The sequence below is a fragment of the Gymnodraco acuticeps genome, unplaced genomic scaffold (genome assembly GCF_902827175.1).
Source record: "Gymnodraco acuticeps unplaced genomic scaffold, fGymAcu1.1, whole genome shotgun sequence".
Lineage (NCBI taxonomy): Eukaryota > Metazoa > Chordata > Actinopteri > Perciformes > Bathydraconidae > Gymnodraco > Gymnodraco acuticeps.
Window position 1 is genome coordinate 444,406 of NW_022989831.1, and position 20,065 is coordinate 464,470.

Genomic DNA, 20,065 nt, shown 5'->3' on the forward strand with positions numbered 1-20,065 from the left:
TTTTTCATAACGTGTACATACTCAGCCATTTATTCCCCTAACTGTATCTGCTATATCTGCTGTTGTAATCATGTAAATGTAATGTATTCATATATTTATTTAACCCAAGTCACGATGTTTTACTAAACCTAACCATGTAGCTTGGTTGACTTAACAGAATATGCACTGAGGGCACAGTCCTTTACACAACCATACAAATGACAGTCTTATAACTGTCAGCTGATGGGATAAATGTTTTCATTGGATGAAAATATCTAAACAGCATAGCTTAAATCAATATGGGCACAAGACTATACTATTACACTGAAGAACACATATCTCTTAACTGTTTCTGGACTATAGTGCTGATGCTGCTGGAATCAATGATAACATGTGTTTGTGTTTTCAGTCTCCCTGTGTCACTTTTCCAGTTTCGACACATGTTGGGTCGGCTGTCAGCATCCAGTCTATTGATCTGACCAACAAAGCGAACAGAAGACAGAGACGGTACTGTGGACTGACAGATTGTGCAGAGAAAGTAATGAAAGGCAAACACAGTGTCCAAGAGGTCAAAGTTCAGCCAAGGACAAAGTTCAAGGGAGTCTTTGTCAGAGACTTTTTGTCAGATGTGCACCAGAAAATGAAGCCGTTTTTGAAAACTGGATGATATGGTAACAGGATTCAGGTTCAGGGTGTTGTTGCAATAAGATACACAACTTCCTCCTTGGGTAACAGAAACATATTTTTAGGCTAGAGAACAACTACTTCTTGCAAACACAATTTCAAAAATGTTGATCATAATACTCTGAAATCTGTCAACATGAAAAGCATCATTTTCCAACACAGTCTAATTTACTCCCCCTCTTTTATCTCTGTCACGCTCTAATTAAATCAGATGTTAGTATGGTTTGTTTGTTTGTGTGAGACAGATCATGTGACCAGTCGGGGGTCAGGCCTGCGTGGACTGGATATCATCCAGTCAGACAGAAGGGGGGGTGCATATTTCCTCACCAAATAAGAGATAGCTAAGATAAGATATTTTCAGGGGGCAGCTGATGATAACCTGACAACCTGAGATGATGTAGATGGATCAGTACAGGTCAGTAACCATATCACTGTGTTGACAAGCATTTGAAAGCACCTCTCTGGAAGACATTTGATACAAAAATGTGCCCATGATTGATTTGGCTCCATGTAAGTGGCTGCCATGGAGCTGCAGTTTCACGGGAAGGTAATGCCGCCCTCTAGTGGTCTGTCAGAGCTACTGCAGTCTTTCCAAACTATTTTTGCTCTTGACCACTTAATATAAAGTTCATCTAGTTGTTCCCATCCATCATATGTTGCAAATCTGAGAAGTTCCTTTGTAGTGTACTTACCCCTCCAATTGTTATTATTAAGGCCACACAATTTGAAATCCTGCAAAGAAAGTTAGCTGATTCACAGTAGGCTGAAAAAATAAAAACATTTACAAAATTGTAGTGGGAAAAAACTGTTGCCATTTATGAAATTGTTGATGAATTAGAAATAAATACAAGATGTTTTGGCTTTTCTTTAATTATCACTAAGGTTGAAAAATGTTGTTCGAGTGGTTTTGTTCTATTTGGTTTGCAATGTTGATGGATGGATGGATAGATGGATGGATAGATAGATGGATGGATAGATGGATGGATGGATAGATAGATGGATGGATAGATGGATGGATGGATAGATAGATGGATGGATGGATGGATAGATGGATGGATAGATAGATGGATGGATAGATGGATGGATGGATAGATAGATAGATGGATGGATGGATGGATGGATGGATGGATGGATAGATAGATACTTTATTGATCCTAAATTGAGAAATGATTTAGTTACAGTAGCAGCAGTGTGTTCAGGAATTAAAAACTTTAAAGTTTGAAAAAAGGTATAAACGTAATAATACAAAAATATCCTATCAACCATTGGTACAAATATCCATGGAAAAATGATTATTGTAATACATCCTGCTAAATTGTTGCTCCCCTGCCACTTTTTTGACCTCGAAAGCTTGACATTCTCTTCAGTCTCAGCTTATTAAACATTGTGTTTAGTGATAATTAGCCTATGTTGCCATGCTAACACTCTTAAAAACAAGGTTTAATATACTTGCTGAACATCATCATGTCCTTGCTATTGAGTATGATAACATGCTAATGTTAGCATGTAGCTCAAAGCACAGTACAGCCAAACAGGCCTGCTAGCACAACTGTAGACAGAGACAGTGGTAAGGCCATTGGTCCATAACTGCCTTAAAATGTCAACATTGATTCAATATTAAGAAAGCATGCTTCTTTGAGTAACTTATGATACAACTAATACTTCTCTCTATTAATGAGGCAACCATTGTGAAGAGAATCAGGATCCAGAAACGTTTTGGTTTATTTCAGCACTTTAAATAATTACTCAGAGGCACAAATACAATTGACAGGGCTACCCTCCTCTATATGTGCGCCCACATCGACTTCCTGATCCAGACTGAGGCCTGCCATGAGCCTGACAACAGCTTCACCCCCCCCCCCCACCCACACACCACACACACACAACCACACACACACACACACACACAACACACACACACACACACACACACACACACACACACACACACACACACACATCACACACACACACACACACACACACACACACACACACACACACACACACCACACATCACACAACACACACACACACACACCACACACACACACACACACACACACACCACACACCACACACACACACACACACACACACACACACACACACACACACACACACACACACACACACACACACACACAAGATGCCCTTTCCCTTTCATGAAACCATTTGTAACATCAGTTCTGAAAGACAGATGTGATCGAACACACTTCTTTTTCTCCTGTCAAGCCTCAGTGACACCTTGAGGTAGATTTCTTTCTCCAATCACCTCAAACATTAGAGCTGTGAAAAACACACTGCGGATAATCCTATATACCTCCAGTAACTCTTTTTTTCGTGTTTTCTGTATGCACAGCTACTGCTATTAAGCTCAGTAACCAATTTCAAAACAATTTCAATTTGACATCTTTAATAATTTATCTTTACAACTTTCAAGGTTTCAAACGTCTTAAAACTAGATAATTTCAAGTTTATTTATACAGAACTATGTTTTATCTTTGGTGGTTCAAATATAAAACTGAACAAGGAAACTGAAATAGTTTGAACTGCATATTGACAGAGTTATTTGAACCCTTCCTTTGTACCCTGGTTGCTTCACTCTGATTTATTTTTTACTTTCAGTCCAGGGTGCCACTGTATCCCGAGGGAGGGAGGGAGGGAGGGGGGGGGGGGGTGGGAGTTATGTGTTTGTGCATGACGTGTTTTCTGATTGGCTGGAACAAAACACATCTGCTGCCGTCTTCACACACACTCTCTGCCTCCTTCCATAAAAATCACACGGAAAAATGAACACTTAAAGTAACAGAGATCAAATATAATTCGACAAACACTACAGAGACCATAACTATACAGTAACATACGTAAACAACTGAACAAAAACACAACAAAAACACAACAAAAACACAACAAAAACACGGATGTTGCTTAACTGACAATCTGAAGTTCTCATTTTCCCACAAAGAAGTTCAGGAGAACACGACTTTCTGCTTCGCAAAATACTGCAGCTAATATAAAAAGAAACTGTGGAGGTACACATGAGGAAGGGTTGAATTAGTTTTCCTTCTTCCCTTTTTACAATTATTTTGTGCAGCATTTGAACCATCTTTGAATGGTCCTGGAAATTCCACTACTTGTTGCATTTTTACAAATGTTAAAAGACTTCTGACAGGTATGAACTCTATCATAAAAAAAGTAATTGTGCTTTTAATGTTTTTAAAGATTGTCAATGTAATAAAAAGCGATTACTATTTTGTGGCTTAAAGATGAATCAATAATACTTCCACAGTTTCTTTTGTTTCATTTTGGCACTTTTTCTCCTACACATGCTCATTACAATAAATCTACTCAGTCTGGGACTGAAAGAGTTCTGTTAGGTAAAATATTATAAAAACAACGCTGAGTATTAAATAGTGTGGAATTATATTCTGCTCAGTATCTCTCTGCACAATGTAGCCGTGTGTCAGCCAGTGGAAAGTGTCACTATAGGCGATGGAACCAGAGGAGAGTTCACAATGAATTAAGTGCTGAAAGATAGGTAGTGCAAAGTCAACATTGCCAATCTACTATTGTATTAAACTACTGCACGCTGTCAAACAGCCCTCGGATTAAAAAATATATATAGTTACTCCCAACTGAGCACTACTTTAGCCACCTACTAAAGCTTACAAAGGGTCCTTTAAATTACCTATGGCTATTTTTCCCTATATATGAAGGTGGGAGATGTTGACAATGATCAAGTACCTGTGATCTGAAAACAGGAAGTGAGCCAACATCCTTCAGTGAATCATTGAAAAGGCGAACAACCACAGAACACCGACAGATGACGACCTAGGATGTTTTATACAGCTTTTAAACTGACTGCTTGCCCTTTTGTAGTTTATACTAAAACTAGTATCTTAGAAAGTTATTTTAAATGTTATTATTTAGTAAGCATTGTTATGACATTTCTACAACTGAGATCAAAGTCTGTCTTCGATATGCATGTTTTTCTCAGTTCCAGCAAATGTCTCTGCACCTCCCACAGTGCACCATACACAATAACAGACTACGAGGATCATATCAACAGTGCACGTTCACCTCTTTGCTTATCTTTACACAGCGAGTGCCAGTAACTTGACAACATCAACAAAAGAGGGAAAGAATATGAAGATGTAACAGAGTAAAATGAACAATATAAAGTGTCTCTATGCTCTATCTTCCACATGCAGGGGTACAGCGTGGACGCACACTGTGCTTCCTTCTCTCCACCAGTCCACTGATTTAACGCTTCTTCCTGAGGTCCTTCAAAACCATCAGTCAATCACAAGTGGTCCCGCCTTCCAACAACCCCGCCATTCATAAAAACCAAATTAGGCTTCTTCCCCGAAAAATGCCCGGTGACTGGTATCCATGGCAAAAGTCCATGTGTGCAGGATGGGGCGTAAGAGTTTTTTTGTGTTTTCCTAAGAGTAGATGGTGATGACTTCGCGGCCCCCGCCTCGCACCAGGAGGACCCGGTTCAGACCCTCGAGGAGAACCTCCAGGAACTCCATGTCTGAGAGGAGAGCGGTCAAGGAATAAAGCACAGATTCTTAAACATGGCTTTAGGCTATTGTCGCACATTTACTACAATATAAATTACAACATTTTTTAAACGATAGTAACAGCAATGTTTTAGAAAGAGATGCCATGTCACCAAATAAAATATTGGACCCATTTTTCACAAGCCAGATATCTTCAGAACATTCTGACCCTATGATTTATTTATTGGATTTTTCGATCTTGCACCATAGCATGATAATGTTAAGATAACAACGATGTACGCCCTACCTAACTATTATTCCTAATGATTAACATGTTTGTGAGCCATGACAAAATATAATGTAAGCCAACTAATATATATATATATATATAAATACTGTTGATTACCCTCTTCAAAGACAGGACGTTTATACCATTACACACCATTGGTGCTAATTGTAATTTGCTATCTTTACTTAATAACAGATCAGCTTTTAAATTAAAGGGGCCCTATTATGCTGCTTTGGGTTTCTCCTTTCCTATAGTGTGTTTTAATGCATGTAAATGGTCTGCAAAGGCGGAAATCCCAATGTTCCCTCCAGAGGGAGCTTTCCGTAACGTAGTGACACACATTGTACGTGATAGGCTAAGGCAGTGGTTCCCAAACGGTGTGCCGCGGCACACTGGTGTGCCGTGAGGCAAGTCCGGGTGTGCCGTGGGATTTTGTGACAACCATACGTTATTATTGCAATATACAACTACAAAAAAATAATTATTTTAAAATGTACTATATCAGTACTTTGTAGGTTTATATGTACGTAATCTGCGCGATTTGCGCGTCCACATCTCAACGTGCAGTGCTGCATTTCATGCTGAGTCAGCGATAACTTTCGAGGGGTGGAGGTATGCCCATTATTTTGAGTTCGTCCGAAGAATAGACAGGAATGTGACGGTGAGGTGCAAACTGTGTCCAGGCCAGAAGCTGTTAACCACTGCTGTAAACACCACGTCAAACACCTGCAAAGAACACATGCTTTTTTGTTTATATCACGGAGTCTGTTCTTCTTCTCTGTCTTCCGGTTGTTGCCTGTTTTGAATGACAAATACACACTACCGCCGCCTGCTGGTAAGGAAAGTTATTGCCACTCACGCATGCGCAGTTCGTACGTGCTCGGCGAGTAAAGTAACAAGTTACTTTAACGAAGTAACGAAGTAGTGTAATATATTACTGTTTTTAAAAAAGTAATATGTAATATATAACGACCCCATCTCTGGAGTTGGCGTTCTCTACTCTGGTTTACATGAAGAACAACAGGAGGTCACGGCTCTCTGTTGAACAGGACAAGCGAGTGGCCCTCTCCTCAGTGCCACCAAGGATTAAAACATTCTGCGCGCCCCGACAGGCACATGTATCTCACTAATTTGTAAGTCGGCAAAAATATTCACAATAGCACATGTTTAAATGCTGATTGCTGAAATGTTACATTTATAATTTGTAGTTCAGGACCATGGACAATGCAGCTTCCTTGCATTGACAGTTCTCTGTGCTGAATTTCTGCTGAGTTTCCTTTGCCTCATTTTTAATTTTGTGACCTGTCTGGTTTAAATGAGTGTGTTGCTGCTTTGATGAAGCCTAATTTGGTAAAGTTTCAAATTAATTTCTGAAATATTTCGTTAATAAATATTTCATGAGTAATATAGTTGTCTGTCACATTTTATTTGTGTTATAAGGGCTATTTTGCACAATAGGTGTGCCTTGAGATTTTTACTTGTCCTTTGGTGTGCCTTGGGCACAAAAAGTTTGGGAACCACTGGGCTAAGGGACGGGACATCTCTAAGTGGGTAGACCAATAACAACAGCGCCGTCCAGCTAACCAATCAGAGCAGTCTGGGCTCTGGTTTCAGACAGAGGGTGAAAAGAGGTGCTGCAGCACAGGCAGTATGAGAGAAATAAAGAGTATTTTGAACATTAAATCATGGAGACATGTCACAAAGAGGAACAAAATACAAAGATGAACCTGAAAATGAGCACAATATGTGTCTTCTAATACAACAAACCAATGATCACTCTCTTAGTTTTGTTGGTCTTTCTAACTTCTACGTGGCTCTAACTGTTTCTGTCTGCTGGTTGGTGCTGAGCAGGTTCTAAGAATGTTAAAAGGAAACCTTGTTGCTGCCAAACACAATACTATGAGAGCTGTGAGAGTTGTGCCGGACAGTTACAAATAAAATGAAACTCACTCTAAAGTTCTGTTAAGCTGAGGGTATAATGAATTACTCTTTGTATGTTCATCACTACGAGCCCCCTCTTTCACACACTTTGATTTTGTTATTATAAATGCATAGTATAGCAGCTTGAAGGATACAGTTTTCGTCTCCTCCTCTGTTACTGGGTGGTCCGGGCATGTTGAGCAGAACCAGGTGGGCTCCCTGCGACTTGTTGACCACCATCTCATTCAGCTTCACAGCCGTGTGCATCCGGCGGACATTTGACTGGTTCCTGTTGTGATACGCAGGTCACAGTGAGAAAGAACAGCACTGACGAAAACATTCATGCATAAACCAAACACTTAACTACATTAGTGATGGGACTCGTTTAGTTCTTATGAGACTGAGCAAGACATTCTTTTCTCTTTATATACTTGTGGCTGTATCGATTTTTGTCATGTAATCAAAGATTCTTCTAGCTTTTTGCTGTTTTGCATACTTATTATAGGAATGTGATGAGTGTATAGTGTATTCACATAAGAACACTGTTATTGGTGGGGAAGCTACTTGAAGACGATATTTCAAATCTTAGTTTGATTGACAACCTCACACATATCGTACAATAACCTGTCTATTAAAAACATGTTTTGTTTACCTACTGCTGAAAAGACTATATAAATCAAGCATTTTATATGATGATTGGTATGTAGTACACATAGTTTTAAAGTAGTGTGTAGTAGGGCTGCACGATATTGAAAAAAACTGACATTGCGATATATTTTGTTCCCCTGCGATATATATTGCGTTTTTTTTAACTATATTTAACCGGATGAAGGATTTTAGTCACGGACATCTGGATCTTAACTGGTTGACTCATCATACCTTAAAGGTGGGGTAGGTAAGTTTGAGAAACCGGCTCGAGATACACTTTTTGTTATATTCCATGGAATGCTCTTAACATCCCGATAGCAATGAATATCTTAAGTGCTTTGACAAAAAATCCATAAAAAAATGTCATCTGTGGAAGCCGTAGTACTGTAAAAAGCACGGCCAATCATCTGAGCCGGGCCGGCCAAAGTAACTGGATGACCTACCTGCCTGTCAGCCTTCCATGTGTGCAAACTTATCTCGTGCCCTCATTGGTCATGTGCGCGTTCGTGTGTGTTGGAGGAGGGGCTCTGTAAGGAAGTGGCAGATTTTTTCCGGCTGTGTATTTTCAAATTCTAGCGCACTCGAGCTGGTTTCTCCAAAATTACCTACCCCACCTTTAAGTCATGATCTAACATGTCATGATAATGCATGTTGCTTACCCTCAAATAAGGGGGTTCATCTGTGAATGAAGAAGAGAAGAACCTTTTTGTATCCAAAATAGTTCCAGATGGCAGATGTTGCTTTTCTTTTTGGAAGTAAATCTTCATTCTCCCCGGTATTGTCCTCCTGTGCCTCGCTCATTGTTTACCTGTGTTTTGATGGTCTGCAAACTAGCGGGGCGGGGCCTGCTGTGATCTGATCAAGAATGATTGTGATTGGTGGTTTGCTGTGCATGCAGAGCCTGCATGTCACTCACTCAAGTACCCCTGACATGAGAGCCGCGCAAGTTTTCCTTTTGAAGCAAGCAGCAAAATAATTGTAACATGACGTGTTTGAGTTAATTTACCTACTTAATATCGCACGTCCTAAAAATGAAAATAAATAAATCGCACGTCCCTGCGATGTAAATATCGCGCATGCGCATATCGCAGTTATCGCCATGACACGATATATCGTTCAGCCCTAGTGTGTAGTACAAATTGGGATACGGCTCTTGACTCGTCACAGTAGCTAATAGCATTAGCCATGGCTCGGTGTCATGTGTTCCAGTAATCCATGACAGTGAGCCAGGATGGACAATACCAGAACCTGACGCAGTTAAATATAATTCAGCCATGATTCATTTTATTATTAACATCTGAGCCTACTGGGACATGTAAAAAGAATCTCAGACAAAGGCTTATTGTGGTGATACAGCAGCACTCCTTGTTAAAATACGAGCTGATCACTGAAGTCTTATCAACTTTATGAACTTAACAGCCACTTTCTTATGCCTTTCTCCTTAAGATCAATGCCAGAGCTATACAACTCAGCGAGAAGAGCTTCTGCTTATCAGGATTTTCTGACTTGCTATGATTTAAACATAACTAATACACTTATTTTGAGCATTCTGTCTGATCGCCTCAGACAGAACTTAAAGGCATAGTTAAGTATTGAATTCCAAATAAAGAGGCAACATTTGAAGACAAAAGAGACATGCAGTATCACACCACGAGGTCCACAGTGTTTGTTATTGTTTAGTTTTCCATTGCTAATCTTACATGCTGTAGTCTTTAAAACCAATTGAATCGTTTGTATTAATAGTTACTACTAAAACTCTGTCTCTTTGATATGTTGCCTCTTTATCATCACTTTCACAATGTTACATCAAAAGCACATGATATCAACTGCCAGAAGCCAAATGAAATAAAGGATAAAAAAAAAAAGACAATTTCACAAGATTCTGCTTTCCATTCTGCCGAATAAGACACACTTTTAAATGTTCACGTCTAGACAAAAATTTAAAAATGTTTGTATTTGCATATCAATAAAATTAAGTGAAAAGCAAAAAGTTGCACATGCTATGTCTTCAACAGTACATGCAAATGAAAGCTATGGCGTATTTCCAGCGAACATAGTGTTTGAACATGCATATAGGGACACACAAACAAGGACACACACACACACAGAGGAACGAGCACATGAGGTGGAGGACGCTGAGCAAAGCTACAGTCACCACAGCAGCAGGACACACATACGGCCGAGAGCAAAAAGAATGCCACTTACAGACTCTCCCACTCTCTAGAAGGAGGAAAATGAGACAGAACAACAGAAATAAGCTTAGATGCTTCCTACACAAGCTCTCCAGCTCTCGTCACCACACTGCATGCTTCCCATTATCCCACACATAGTGACACCCCCAAGAACACCCCAGGAAGGGACTTGGAACCATTGAGGCTTTGTGGAGAAGTAAAGCCTCCGTTTCTTCCCGCCCTGTGAGACTTTACGATGCATTCACAATTTGTATTACAAACTTTATTAGGCAATAAAGGTGGACTGCGACACACCTGATTAAGTCCACACACTGATAACATGGACAGTATGGGATGGTGTTAGTCTAAACAGATAAAAAGGAGTGCATGAGGTCTGCGTGGTGCGGCCATGCACTAAGACTGAAATGGCTGGAAGTGTACACACATGCGCACACACACACACCAAATGCAGCCTGAATACACACGCCATGCAGGAAGTCGTCCCACTTCACCCTGTACTGCTACATGCGGTCATATTCTGTTTTTTACCACAACCTTTACAGTATTTTTCTAAAGAATATACAGTCGATATCAAGACAAAACATTCCCTCCTTTTTTAGATCCTAAGCTACAAATGTACAGAGTTCTTCTTTCGGTGGTGTTGAAACAAGCGTGTACTTACGGTTTCATGTTGAACAGGTCTCGTACGACCACGTTGGAGTTGCACTCGCGGTTGCGGTTGCGCTCCGTGAACAGCTTCTCCTTGGTCCAGGTCATGTGAACCCGGTCGAGCCCGCCTTCCGCCTTGTCGTTTATCGTGGCGTGAGACGCTGTGTTTCTGTCGTGGATTAGCTGGGCCTGGAGAGGAGGGAGGAAGGAGAAAGATGAGGAGATCGAGTAAGGGGAGAGATGAAATGCAATAAACAGAACAGAAGAAAAGGCGGTAGCAAAGCAGGACTCTATGGGATACATGAACCTTGGTAGTACAGAATAATCATAATAAATATTAAATAATTGATGGAATGAACTAAGAATACAGAATCATAGATAGAGTAAGGATCAAAAGGGAAGTAAAACCAACAACATATTTCATGCAAGTTGATGAAAGTTGGGTAAAATCATGCTTAAGAATCATGAGAATGATACAAACCTGCTCAGCTGTTAAACCATTCATACACATTAATCATAATACAAAAACAAATATACATCACAAGACAATGTTTCTCTGGGCAGACTAAAGGTCCAGGTGAGGGTTGAAATAAAGCATTCATGGGTGATTGACATGAAAAAGTGCTCACATTAGATACAGGGCTTCTAAAGATACATACCACATGCTTAATATGTAACTAAAACACCTATTAAGCAGTCTATAATGCATAGGGTGTGTGGGGGTAGTAAAGCAGAGCAGAAGTACAGCAGTAAAAGTATATCATTATTAAATAAAGAATAATCTGCTTTCATTACATTGGACAAGAACTCTTGTGTCCCTTTATCTGTGCTACAGTGTACAATGTCAACAGTTGTATAACCACAGCCGAAGACAAAGGATAAAGGATAACAGTAAATGATGGGTTTATTATCCCTCATCATAAAGATACGGATTATGGCCTCTGTGCTCCGAGGGTCCTGCTTATATTTGAATGTATCCTAATAAAAATGCAGTGAAAGTAAAACAGCAGGCTGATTATGTAACACATTAAACATCTTTAATGTCTTAAAATACATGTACATCGGAGGTTATGCGGTGAATAACATGCACATCCTTTTTACGAGGGACAGTGCTTAGCTTTAACTAGCAGCTGAACAGTATGGATACAGGTTTCAGGTATAAGTGGCAGGATGGTGGGAGATGACCAGGGATAAGCTAAAAACATGATCAATAAAATAGAGAGTAGAGTATTGTCAGGTCAGAATAAAGATAAATAACTCCTGGGAAAAAAATAAATAATGCATACATTGGATCGTAGCCTTTAAACAACAGTAACAATTCAACTGTGTTCACGGATGTTCTGTTGGCATGCTAATGTTAGCATCCAGCTCGAAAGACAACAGAGCATCAGTAGATCTGCACCAAAGCTCACAGTTTTTAGGTTTCTGAGACAATACTGTCCACTCCTTCATTGACATGTTTTTGGGGAAGATGGATAAGGTAGGATTGTTGAGTTAATGGGATGTCGGGCAGCAGTTTCAAGGTGCAATGGGCTAGTGTTCACAAAGCTGCTCTCAGTGACCTTACAGTAAGTTAGTATCACTACAGTTGGGACTTGTTGATCGATTTTTAAAAGTACAAGATAGAGGCTGTCTGTCATCATGAAACAGCTTCCCTTTTTGGGCTGATTACTAAAATGGCTAATGGCACTTTACATTGATGTTTTCAATGTAGAGCAACTGGTTTCAGACTGCCAGCAGGTTACTGGTTAGGTATTAGAAAATATATAAGTCCAGATTTGGAACCATGATGATGATTAAAGTATTTAAAAAAAGTCAAAAGACACGTGAAAACTGCAGCCAAAGATCCAGCTTTGTGAAGACAGGTCTGTGTCTAACAGTGAGGGATTTGGGGTTGACAACATCTGCTACCTCGTCCTCCTGATTGTCCTCCACCGTTGAGGATTGCCGGCTGAGGTTTGTGCCCTCAGAGGTGCCCTGGTTCTTTCTCCGGATCGAGTTACGCGATTCGTCCGTGATACTCTGAATCTGAGTGGTGTGGCGTGACCCAGCGGGGGGGCGGGATGGCAGGTGAACAAGGAAAGGGGCCAATTGTCATAACGCAGCAATAGGCCAGATTGACTAAAACACTGTTTGGGTGTAACTGTAGTTATTGGGGGTGATAAACTAAATGGCTTGTTTCTCATTCTGTATATCTGACCTGTATGATAAAATAGCTATTTCGCTGGTTTGTAATGATAACACTAACAATGTTCAGAGACAACAAATACTATCTTCTTGATAATTCATGGGACAATTGTATTATTATAAAATCTTAGACACAAAGTGACTCTGAGAGCAGGGTTGTGTTGGTGCAGTTTACTTTACCTCCCTCTCCCTCTCAGTCCTGGAGAGTTGCATCTGCTTCAGCATCTGAGACCTCTGCTCCATCACTAGAGTCTTCTCATAGGTGAAGGCTGAGATGTCGTTATCATGCTGAACAGGAAGAGAACAGAAAACACCAACTCTTTATCAACTCTTTATGTATGGACCGAGTGCACAATAGACAGACTTAAGAGCTCTAGAACTAAAACTCAAATCATCTATTTCATGCTGCAGCAACTAAACGTGTGGCTGATAAGTTAAGTAAAAAAGCGAGTGGTGCAGTGATGATGTATTTTTGTAGGTCGACCCAGTAGTCAGCATCACAGGGGGTCCCTTGACAAAAAGCAGTAAGATTTCCCCAGTGGTCAAAGGAATATTGCAGGAAATAAAATGTGTAGCCAACACACGTTTATGATACTTATCACGTTTTGTTAAACAGGACAATCTCCGGATATTGAGACCACTTTCTGACTTTCTAAGTGTAAATGTATTCAAGATAAATATCAACCTAAGGTAAGGATTCAAGCAAACTCCATCAGGGTCGTATGGTTGTGCGTCACCACCGCTAAGCTAACGACAGACTTGTCCTAACGTGATGACGTTTAGTGGTCTGATTTAGTCCTTTATTAGTGTAGTTCCAGTAATCCAAAATTCGATTGACAGATAGCAAATAAGCTTGACTCGGACAAGATACGTCTCAGGATAGTTTGTTTGACTCTTTACTTCAGCAAAAAGGTATCAAATACAAACACATATTTTCCCAGGTCAAAAACTATGTTGCTCTGTGCTTCTTTCTCCTTCTCACACACGCACAATCACCAGCAGCTGCCGTCGGCTATAACGTCTCGTAATCACAAACAGCTGCGGTCGTCTATGCCGTCAATTAGCACTGACAACAAAGGATTATAATATTCAAATATATCAAACTATACATTTTAACATATGGCTCCTACAATTAGCAACTGCTGTTTTGCACTCTTCTGACAACAAACACTCTGAAAAACAATTGACTTCGAGATGAGGGAACCGGAAGTGGTAAATGCTAAGTCTTTTCCAGTTGTTAGGACTCATAACTGCGCCACTCTCACCACTATAAAGCTTTGATAGAGTTCAGTGGTGTAAAACCAAACTGATTGAGCCTGTTTCCAATATAGTAATGCATCATCACCATTAGAGGCTGTAATGCGATTCTATGAATCAAAGCCTCACCATTTCCACCACTTCTACTTCAGCGTCCAGTCGCAGGTGGTAGAGGAACATCTGGAGATCTTTCTTCATTTGGATGCTGTTGTCATCCATCTGGGCCACGGTGAAGATGCGCATCTTACATTTCCTCCACACCTAGAGGAGGGGAAGATTCCGTGAATGTGGAAGAAAACAACAGTGTCAAAGAGGGAGAGTTCCAGGATAGGCAGATGGATAGGTGAGAATGAAACGGGGATTCTGGCTATGGATAATAGGAGAAGAAAGACAATTTGTCGGGGTTAAAGAGGTCTTAGAGATAAACAAAACACACCAACCTTGTGCTGTCGCAGCAGGAAGGGCAGCAGCATCAGCAGGCCTCCATCATGAACCACCCACCACACGTCGATGGTGCCCTCCCCTAAGCGGTCCTGGTTGGTGGGGAAACTGTCCACATTCTTAGCCACAAGCAAGGCATGCTGGGTTGCCGTGGACTCCCGCACCGTCTCTGGATTGGTAAAGGAAGAGAGTGACTTTTGTCTCTTTTGCACTGCATGGTATGGCTCTAGTGTACTTTATTGTTATGACTCTCCATCTTGGCAAAGCTACCATCAATGGTGACTGGTGTTTAATTCACCTGATCGTCTTTTTAAAAAGGGACGCCCACAAAACCAAAATCTGGTTGATTAAGGTATTTAAGGTAAGTCGCTTTTATCCAAAGCGACTTACATAATCAATACTGTGGGCAATCCCCACAGGAGCAATTTGGGGTGAAGTGTCTTTCCCAGGGACACAACGACATGCTGACTGCAGTGGGGTTTGAACCTGTGACCCCCTGATCCGAACACCAGCGCACTGTGCCACACGCCTCCATGCTTAATGTTAAAAAAAGGGCAATGATAATATTGTGTTATTTTTCATTTGGTATGCTTTTGTACAGTTATGGATACCAAATATTTCGCACAAACACTCGTATTTTGAGGCAAAACACGCAATAAACAAAGTAAGTAGTCCAAATATTAATCTGATCATGCATTTCTACATCAATATATGTTTTCAATATATTTCTAAACGTTCTCCCGCTTGGTACCTATGAAGTTCTTCCAGGACTGTGGGTCATTGGACTGCCTCCAGGTGCCGGGCCAGGCCATCAGGATGGTGTTGTGCTTCATGCCCCCCAGCCCCGCCGACTGGATGAGGTGTGAGACCCCATCTCTGAGGTTTGAAGACACCACCACATGGCAGAATCCTTTTGTTCTCTCTGCTGACATGGCAGACTTGATGTTCTGCACAGAGAATAACAGCATACATATAGTATGAAGGAGGTGGATAATGTAGAGCAATGACTATGTGTGGACTCATGGGGAAAGATTCCATGTTTATTATTACCACTACCTCAAAATAACCCTTGAGCACGTATTCAGGGCTCATGGGTCTAAACAATGCCCATGGATACAGTACTGTGTAATCTGGGATTCAGATTGTGCGGGATTGCTTTTGTAGAAAAAGTAATCCATGGATTAAAAATGCTTTTAAGGACAGGGTCATCAGGTTGAAAAATAATAAATCAAATGATGTACTCAATTTTGCCAGTAGATGGCAGAGTTTCCTGCAGTTTGGCTGTCAAATGCTACCCAACTGTAAATCCGGACTGACGCACCAGATTTCCTGAAGTTGTTGAGTTCGACAGTAAGGCTTAACAACGGATGGGCAGATAATAGATGACGTTTATAAAATGTTTTGGTGTTTTAACAGCAGCTTTCTGTAATCCAACTAAAAAAAGAGATATATGAGGAGTACATTGTTTTGCATGTGAGATTGTGCCCCATCATAGACTGCATGCTGCTGTACGCATTTCAAACCTACCAGCTCTGCCTTTTTGGACTCTGTGTCTTTGGTGAGATAGGTTCCCACTAAAACATTTCCCACTATCGTAAGGCCTTTCCCTGCCTTCAGCTGAGTGGTGAGGGACAGCAGACGGGGGTGTTTGACACCTTGATCTGAGTCAACATTCAGGAGCACCAGCACCTGAGGCCTGGATACATCAAGAGGGAAAAGAAAGGGGGGACAGATTTCATTGCTTGATCATCACATTTAAGAAGGTTTTTTAAACAGCAACAAATCTCTTTACAAATGAAAACGAATGGACTCTTCATCGGCTAACATTTTGAAGGCCCATCATAGTCTAATACAATTTCCTTGGAAAGTAACATCAATATGAAAGCACATTGTTTATTTAGAGAACCCTTCTACTCCAGTAGGACTCAGAGGAGGGTGTTTTTTTTGTTCATGTGGTGCTTCGGTGTTGTTGTTTTTTTGTTTCCCTTAACTGTCCACTGGGAATTAAGTATTTTTTGTACGTCTTTGTGTGTCTCTTATTTTCCTACGATACTGCAATGATTGGCTGTGAAGAAGAAAATATGAAGGACAGACCATCTATTTCTATGTATTTATTTTTTTGAGAAAGGGGCAGGTAATATAACATTCTTTTCTTCTCCCTGCTCCTTTTCGGGTATGGTGTGTTTACAGAGACATGTTTTGTAAATAATTTTAATACATTGAGTTTGTGCCCGGAACAAATACAAATGAAATGAAACCTTACAGTTCCACATTTGTTTGGCACAAGAAAGGAGGCAGTTTATATTTACATTTAATTTGAACCATCTGTACAGTTGGAAACATCAAATCCCTCAGAAGAGTTTCCACACTGAACATGCCAAGAATGTAAATGAAACTTTTGGACAGGCAGTTTGCGAGGTCAGCCAGTGCTGGTCTCTGTACAGTTTTGAAGGCTCATCAATCTTTGTTGTCAGATTAGGGAGAGGACCTAGAGATTAATGAAATTCAACCTCTGTGTCTATTCCTGTCTCTCTCGCATCTGGTCCAACAGTATCAGGTGGCCCTGTGTTAGCTGTGACTTCATCGATATGAAACACAGGAGCAGTGCACTGTACCTCCAGTTCTTGGTGTGTGGGGGAGCCTCCTCAAGGCGAATGAGGGCGTAGCGTGCTGCGTTCAGGGACAGGCCCCGGATACCGTCTCCCCACTCCTTCTCTGCCCTGCATTCAACAAAGGATTGAACATGTGTAAGTAACACAAAAAACAAGAAGCCACATGATGAGATGGAACAATTCAACAATACTGTCGTAACATATCAGTAAGAAGAAAAAAAATAATCCCAATGTTAATCTTTGTTTGTTAAGCAATGCAGGCCATAAAGTAACTGTCACTGTCCTTAATGGCTGAGAAAAGAGCAAATACACTTTTTTATGCAACTACTAACCAACAAAAATTAAACATAATAAAACAGCATTCAACAATTCCAGGTTAATATGCTATTGTTAAGGTTAGTTTATTTATATAGCACATTTTCAGACACAGAGGCAATTCATAGTGATTTTTGTGCTTTGTTACAAATTTGAAATGCATATTTCTATTTGTTTAGCATTATAGTACAAAACCAACACAACAAAACTGCATGGATTTAGAATGAACAAATCAAATGCCTTGACAACAATCATGAACGAATAACCACAAACTAAATCAGATCACCACAGTAAGTATCTGTGGAGTTACTAAATACTATTGCAGTGAGCTAAAAGGATGGTAATGCAGAGACACTAATCGTTACTGCGCAAAAAATTACACATCCTGCTCATACAGTAGATCCTGCTAGCTGTAGCTCAAGGGACTTAGCACGTGACAGAATTAGTTTACTATACTTTGAGATTACGGCACTAACTGACAGAACAGATGCAGATTGTCAGACAAAGTGTTTTTTCTGAACCAGGGCTGTTTGTTTTAGTAACAGCGCGCCACACAGAAGCTCAGGGTGAGCTGTCGAAGGCGTTGGTAGTGAGCCTCCCTCTGCTCATTCTGACAGAATTCTAAATGAATAGTTAGCACTCCGATAGAGCTACATTCTTATGAGTTATCTGATTAACAAATGTCTTTTTTTACTATAAAACATAGCCTTATACTAGTAGCGGATATTTAGTTGCTGGACATAATACATCAAAGAAGTAGCTTGAAAATAAGACATTAAGGGAACGTTGGTGTGAACAATAGGTACAATAAACAATAAAAGTACAGGGATCAATCATTTAGGGAAGGCTTTGCTTTCTGGAGCCTTCATTACCTGCCCCCCTCCTTAAATTATGCATTAAATATGTATTTATTGCTAGTTAAAGATGACCTTTTTAGGTATAACAATAAATGCCAACATTTCACATACAAGTAACTTAAAGCATTATATATTCTATATGTCATGTATCAATTTTGTATACATGTATTTTATTTATTTTTAAATCAGTTCATTTTCCGTTTTACAGCCACATTTCTTTCATATTTGAGCATTTCCTTGCCATTGATTTACTTTAGATCTATGAAATAAATGATCACATTCAAAGTCCTCTTACCCTCTGTATTCAATATATTTGTAGATGCAGGAAGCGATAGCCATGGCCACGATAGCATAATACCAGGAACAGATGAACATGAGAGCAAGACACAAGCTCATTCCCAGGAAGGACAGAGCCCTGTAGGAGGAAACACACACTTTAATCAAGTGTTTTTAATACATACGCATCCGTTTACAGAACAACTGCTTCTCAGGTTTCTGCACATTCATGATAATATTCTAACAAAATGAAACCAGTTCAGAGTGGACAGCTTAGTACTGTCCTGTATTGAACTGAAGGCTACATCACCCAAACCACAATGAACATGTTTTTTTGTGGTTGTGTTTAAGTGTGATTCTTGGCGTGTTTCCTAACATTTTCACCTTTCAACCTCTCTCAACACCAGGTCCCTGACAGGTTAAATAACAAATGTTAGAACTGCAGTGTTATTAAAACCTCAGCTAACCTTATAGACTTACTGTGAAAAAATACATTTAGCTAGAAAATGCAGGGACTATTTACACGCAAGATTGAAATATTCATTATCACGCACCAGTGGTAGTATTGGAAGCGTGGTCTCCAGTTAGGGGTCCGCAGCAGGGTCTGAAGTGCACAGGCCAGGTTGACAAACAAGTAGCACATGAGGAAAAACCTGTGAAAAGAAGACAATAAGCCTCAAAACACTACTTAATTATCATTTAAATCTCTACTTTATGACCAATTGTGAGTGGCTTTAGGAAGTTAAACTCTTGAGGTATCAAAGACTTTATCTGGTGATGAGATTTAATGGAAATAGAGCCTGTAATATTACTGCACAAACAGAAACTGACATGGAGAGAATAGGAGCCACGGCGTCCAGGGAGGCGATGAGGATCCCGATCTCACAGATCCCAGCAGTCAGCACCAGAGCCCAGGTGGGTTCTCCGTTAGCTTTCCCGTGACCGAACACCTGATACACAGAGAAAGAGAATAATAATATAAGCACGCGAGGATGAAGACTGCTTCCCCTGTGTTTGTGTTGGCGGTGTGTTTCTAACCTGCAGGAATGGTACGATGCCATCTCGTGCGATGGCCTGCAGCAGGCGAGGGGCGCCAGTCAAACTCTGTAGCCCCGCCCCACAGCAGGAGAAGAACGAGCCAATCACAATCACCCACGGCGAGGGCCATGATAGTGTGCCTATCACAAGGTTCCTTTTCACCGAGTCACCAAATCTGCAATGCAAAAACAAAGCATATTATTGGTAACAAGTT

The 20,065-nt window shown here is 40.4% G+C and overlaps 1 protein-coding gene across 5 annotated transcripts in view; it reads right to left on the bottom strand.

Annotated features, from left to right (window-relative positions):
* Positions 1 to 3,062: 3,062 nt before the first annotated feature.
* slc12a7b (solute carrier family 12 member 7b) overlaps positions 3,063 to 20,065 on the bottom strand; it is a 72,542-nt gene continuing 55,539 nt past the window's right edge. For 2 of the 5 annotated variants that reach the window (XM_034234617.1, XM_034234646.1), the window contains exons 12-26: positions 19,852 to 20,026; positions 19,645 to 19,763; positions 19,368 to 19,466; positions 18,833 to 18,952; positions 17,369 to 17,473; positions 16,281 to 16,449; positions 15,505 to 15,700; positions 14,753 to 14,922; positions 14,442 to 14,573; positions 13,236 to 13,343; positions 12,780 to 12,896; positions 10,882 to 11,057; positions 10,234 to 10,248; positions 7,536 to 7,669; positions 3,063 to 5,203 (exon numbers count right to left, since the gene is read on the bottom strand). In XM_034234617.1, coding sequence (XP_034090508.1) covers positions 5,112 to 5,203; positions 7,536 to 7,669; positions 10,234 to 10,248; positions 10,882 to 11,057; positions 12,780 to 12,896; positions 13,236 to 13,343; positions 14,442 to 14,573; positions 14,753 to 14,922; positions 15,505 to 15,700; positions 16,281 to 16,449; positions 17,369 to 17,473; positions 18,833 to 18,952; positions 19,368 to 19,466; positions 19,645 to 19,763; positions 19,852 to 20,026 — 1,927 coding nt within the window. In that variant the 3' untranslated portion in view covers positions 3,063 to 5,111. The remainder of the gene's footprint in view (positions 5,204 to 7,535; positions 7,670 to 10,233; positions 10,249 to 10,881; positions 11,058 to 12,779; positions 12,897 to 13,235; positions 13,344 to 14,441; positions 14,574 to 14,752; positions 14,923 to 15,504; positions 15,701 to 16,280; positions 16,450 to 17,368; positions 17,474 to 18,832; positions 18,953 to 19,367; positions 19,467 to 19,644; positions 19,764 to 19,851; positions 20,027 to 20,065) is intronic. The other 3 variants (XM_034234630.1, XM_034234625.1, XM_034234638.1) reach the window with 3 other exon arrangements.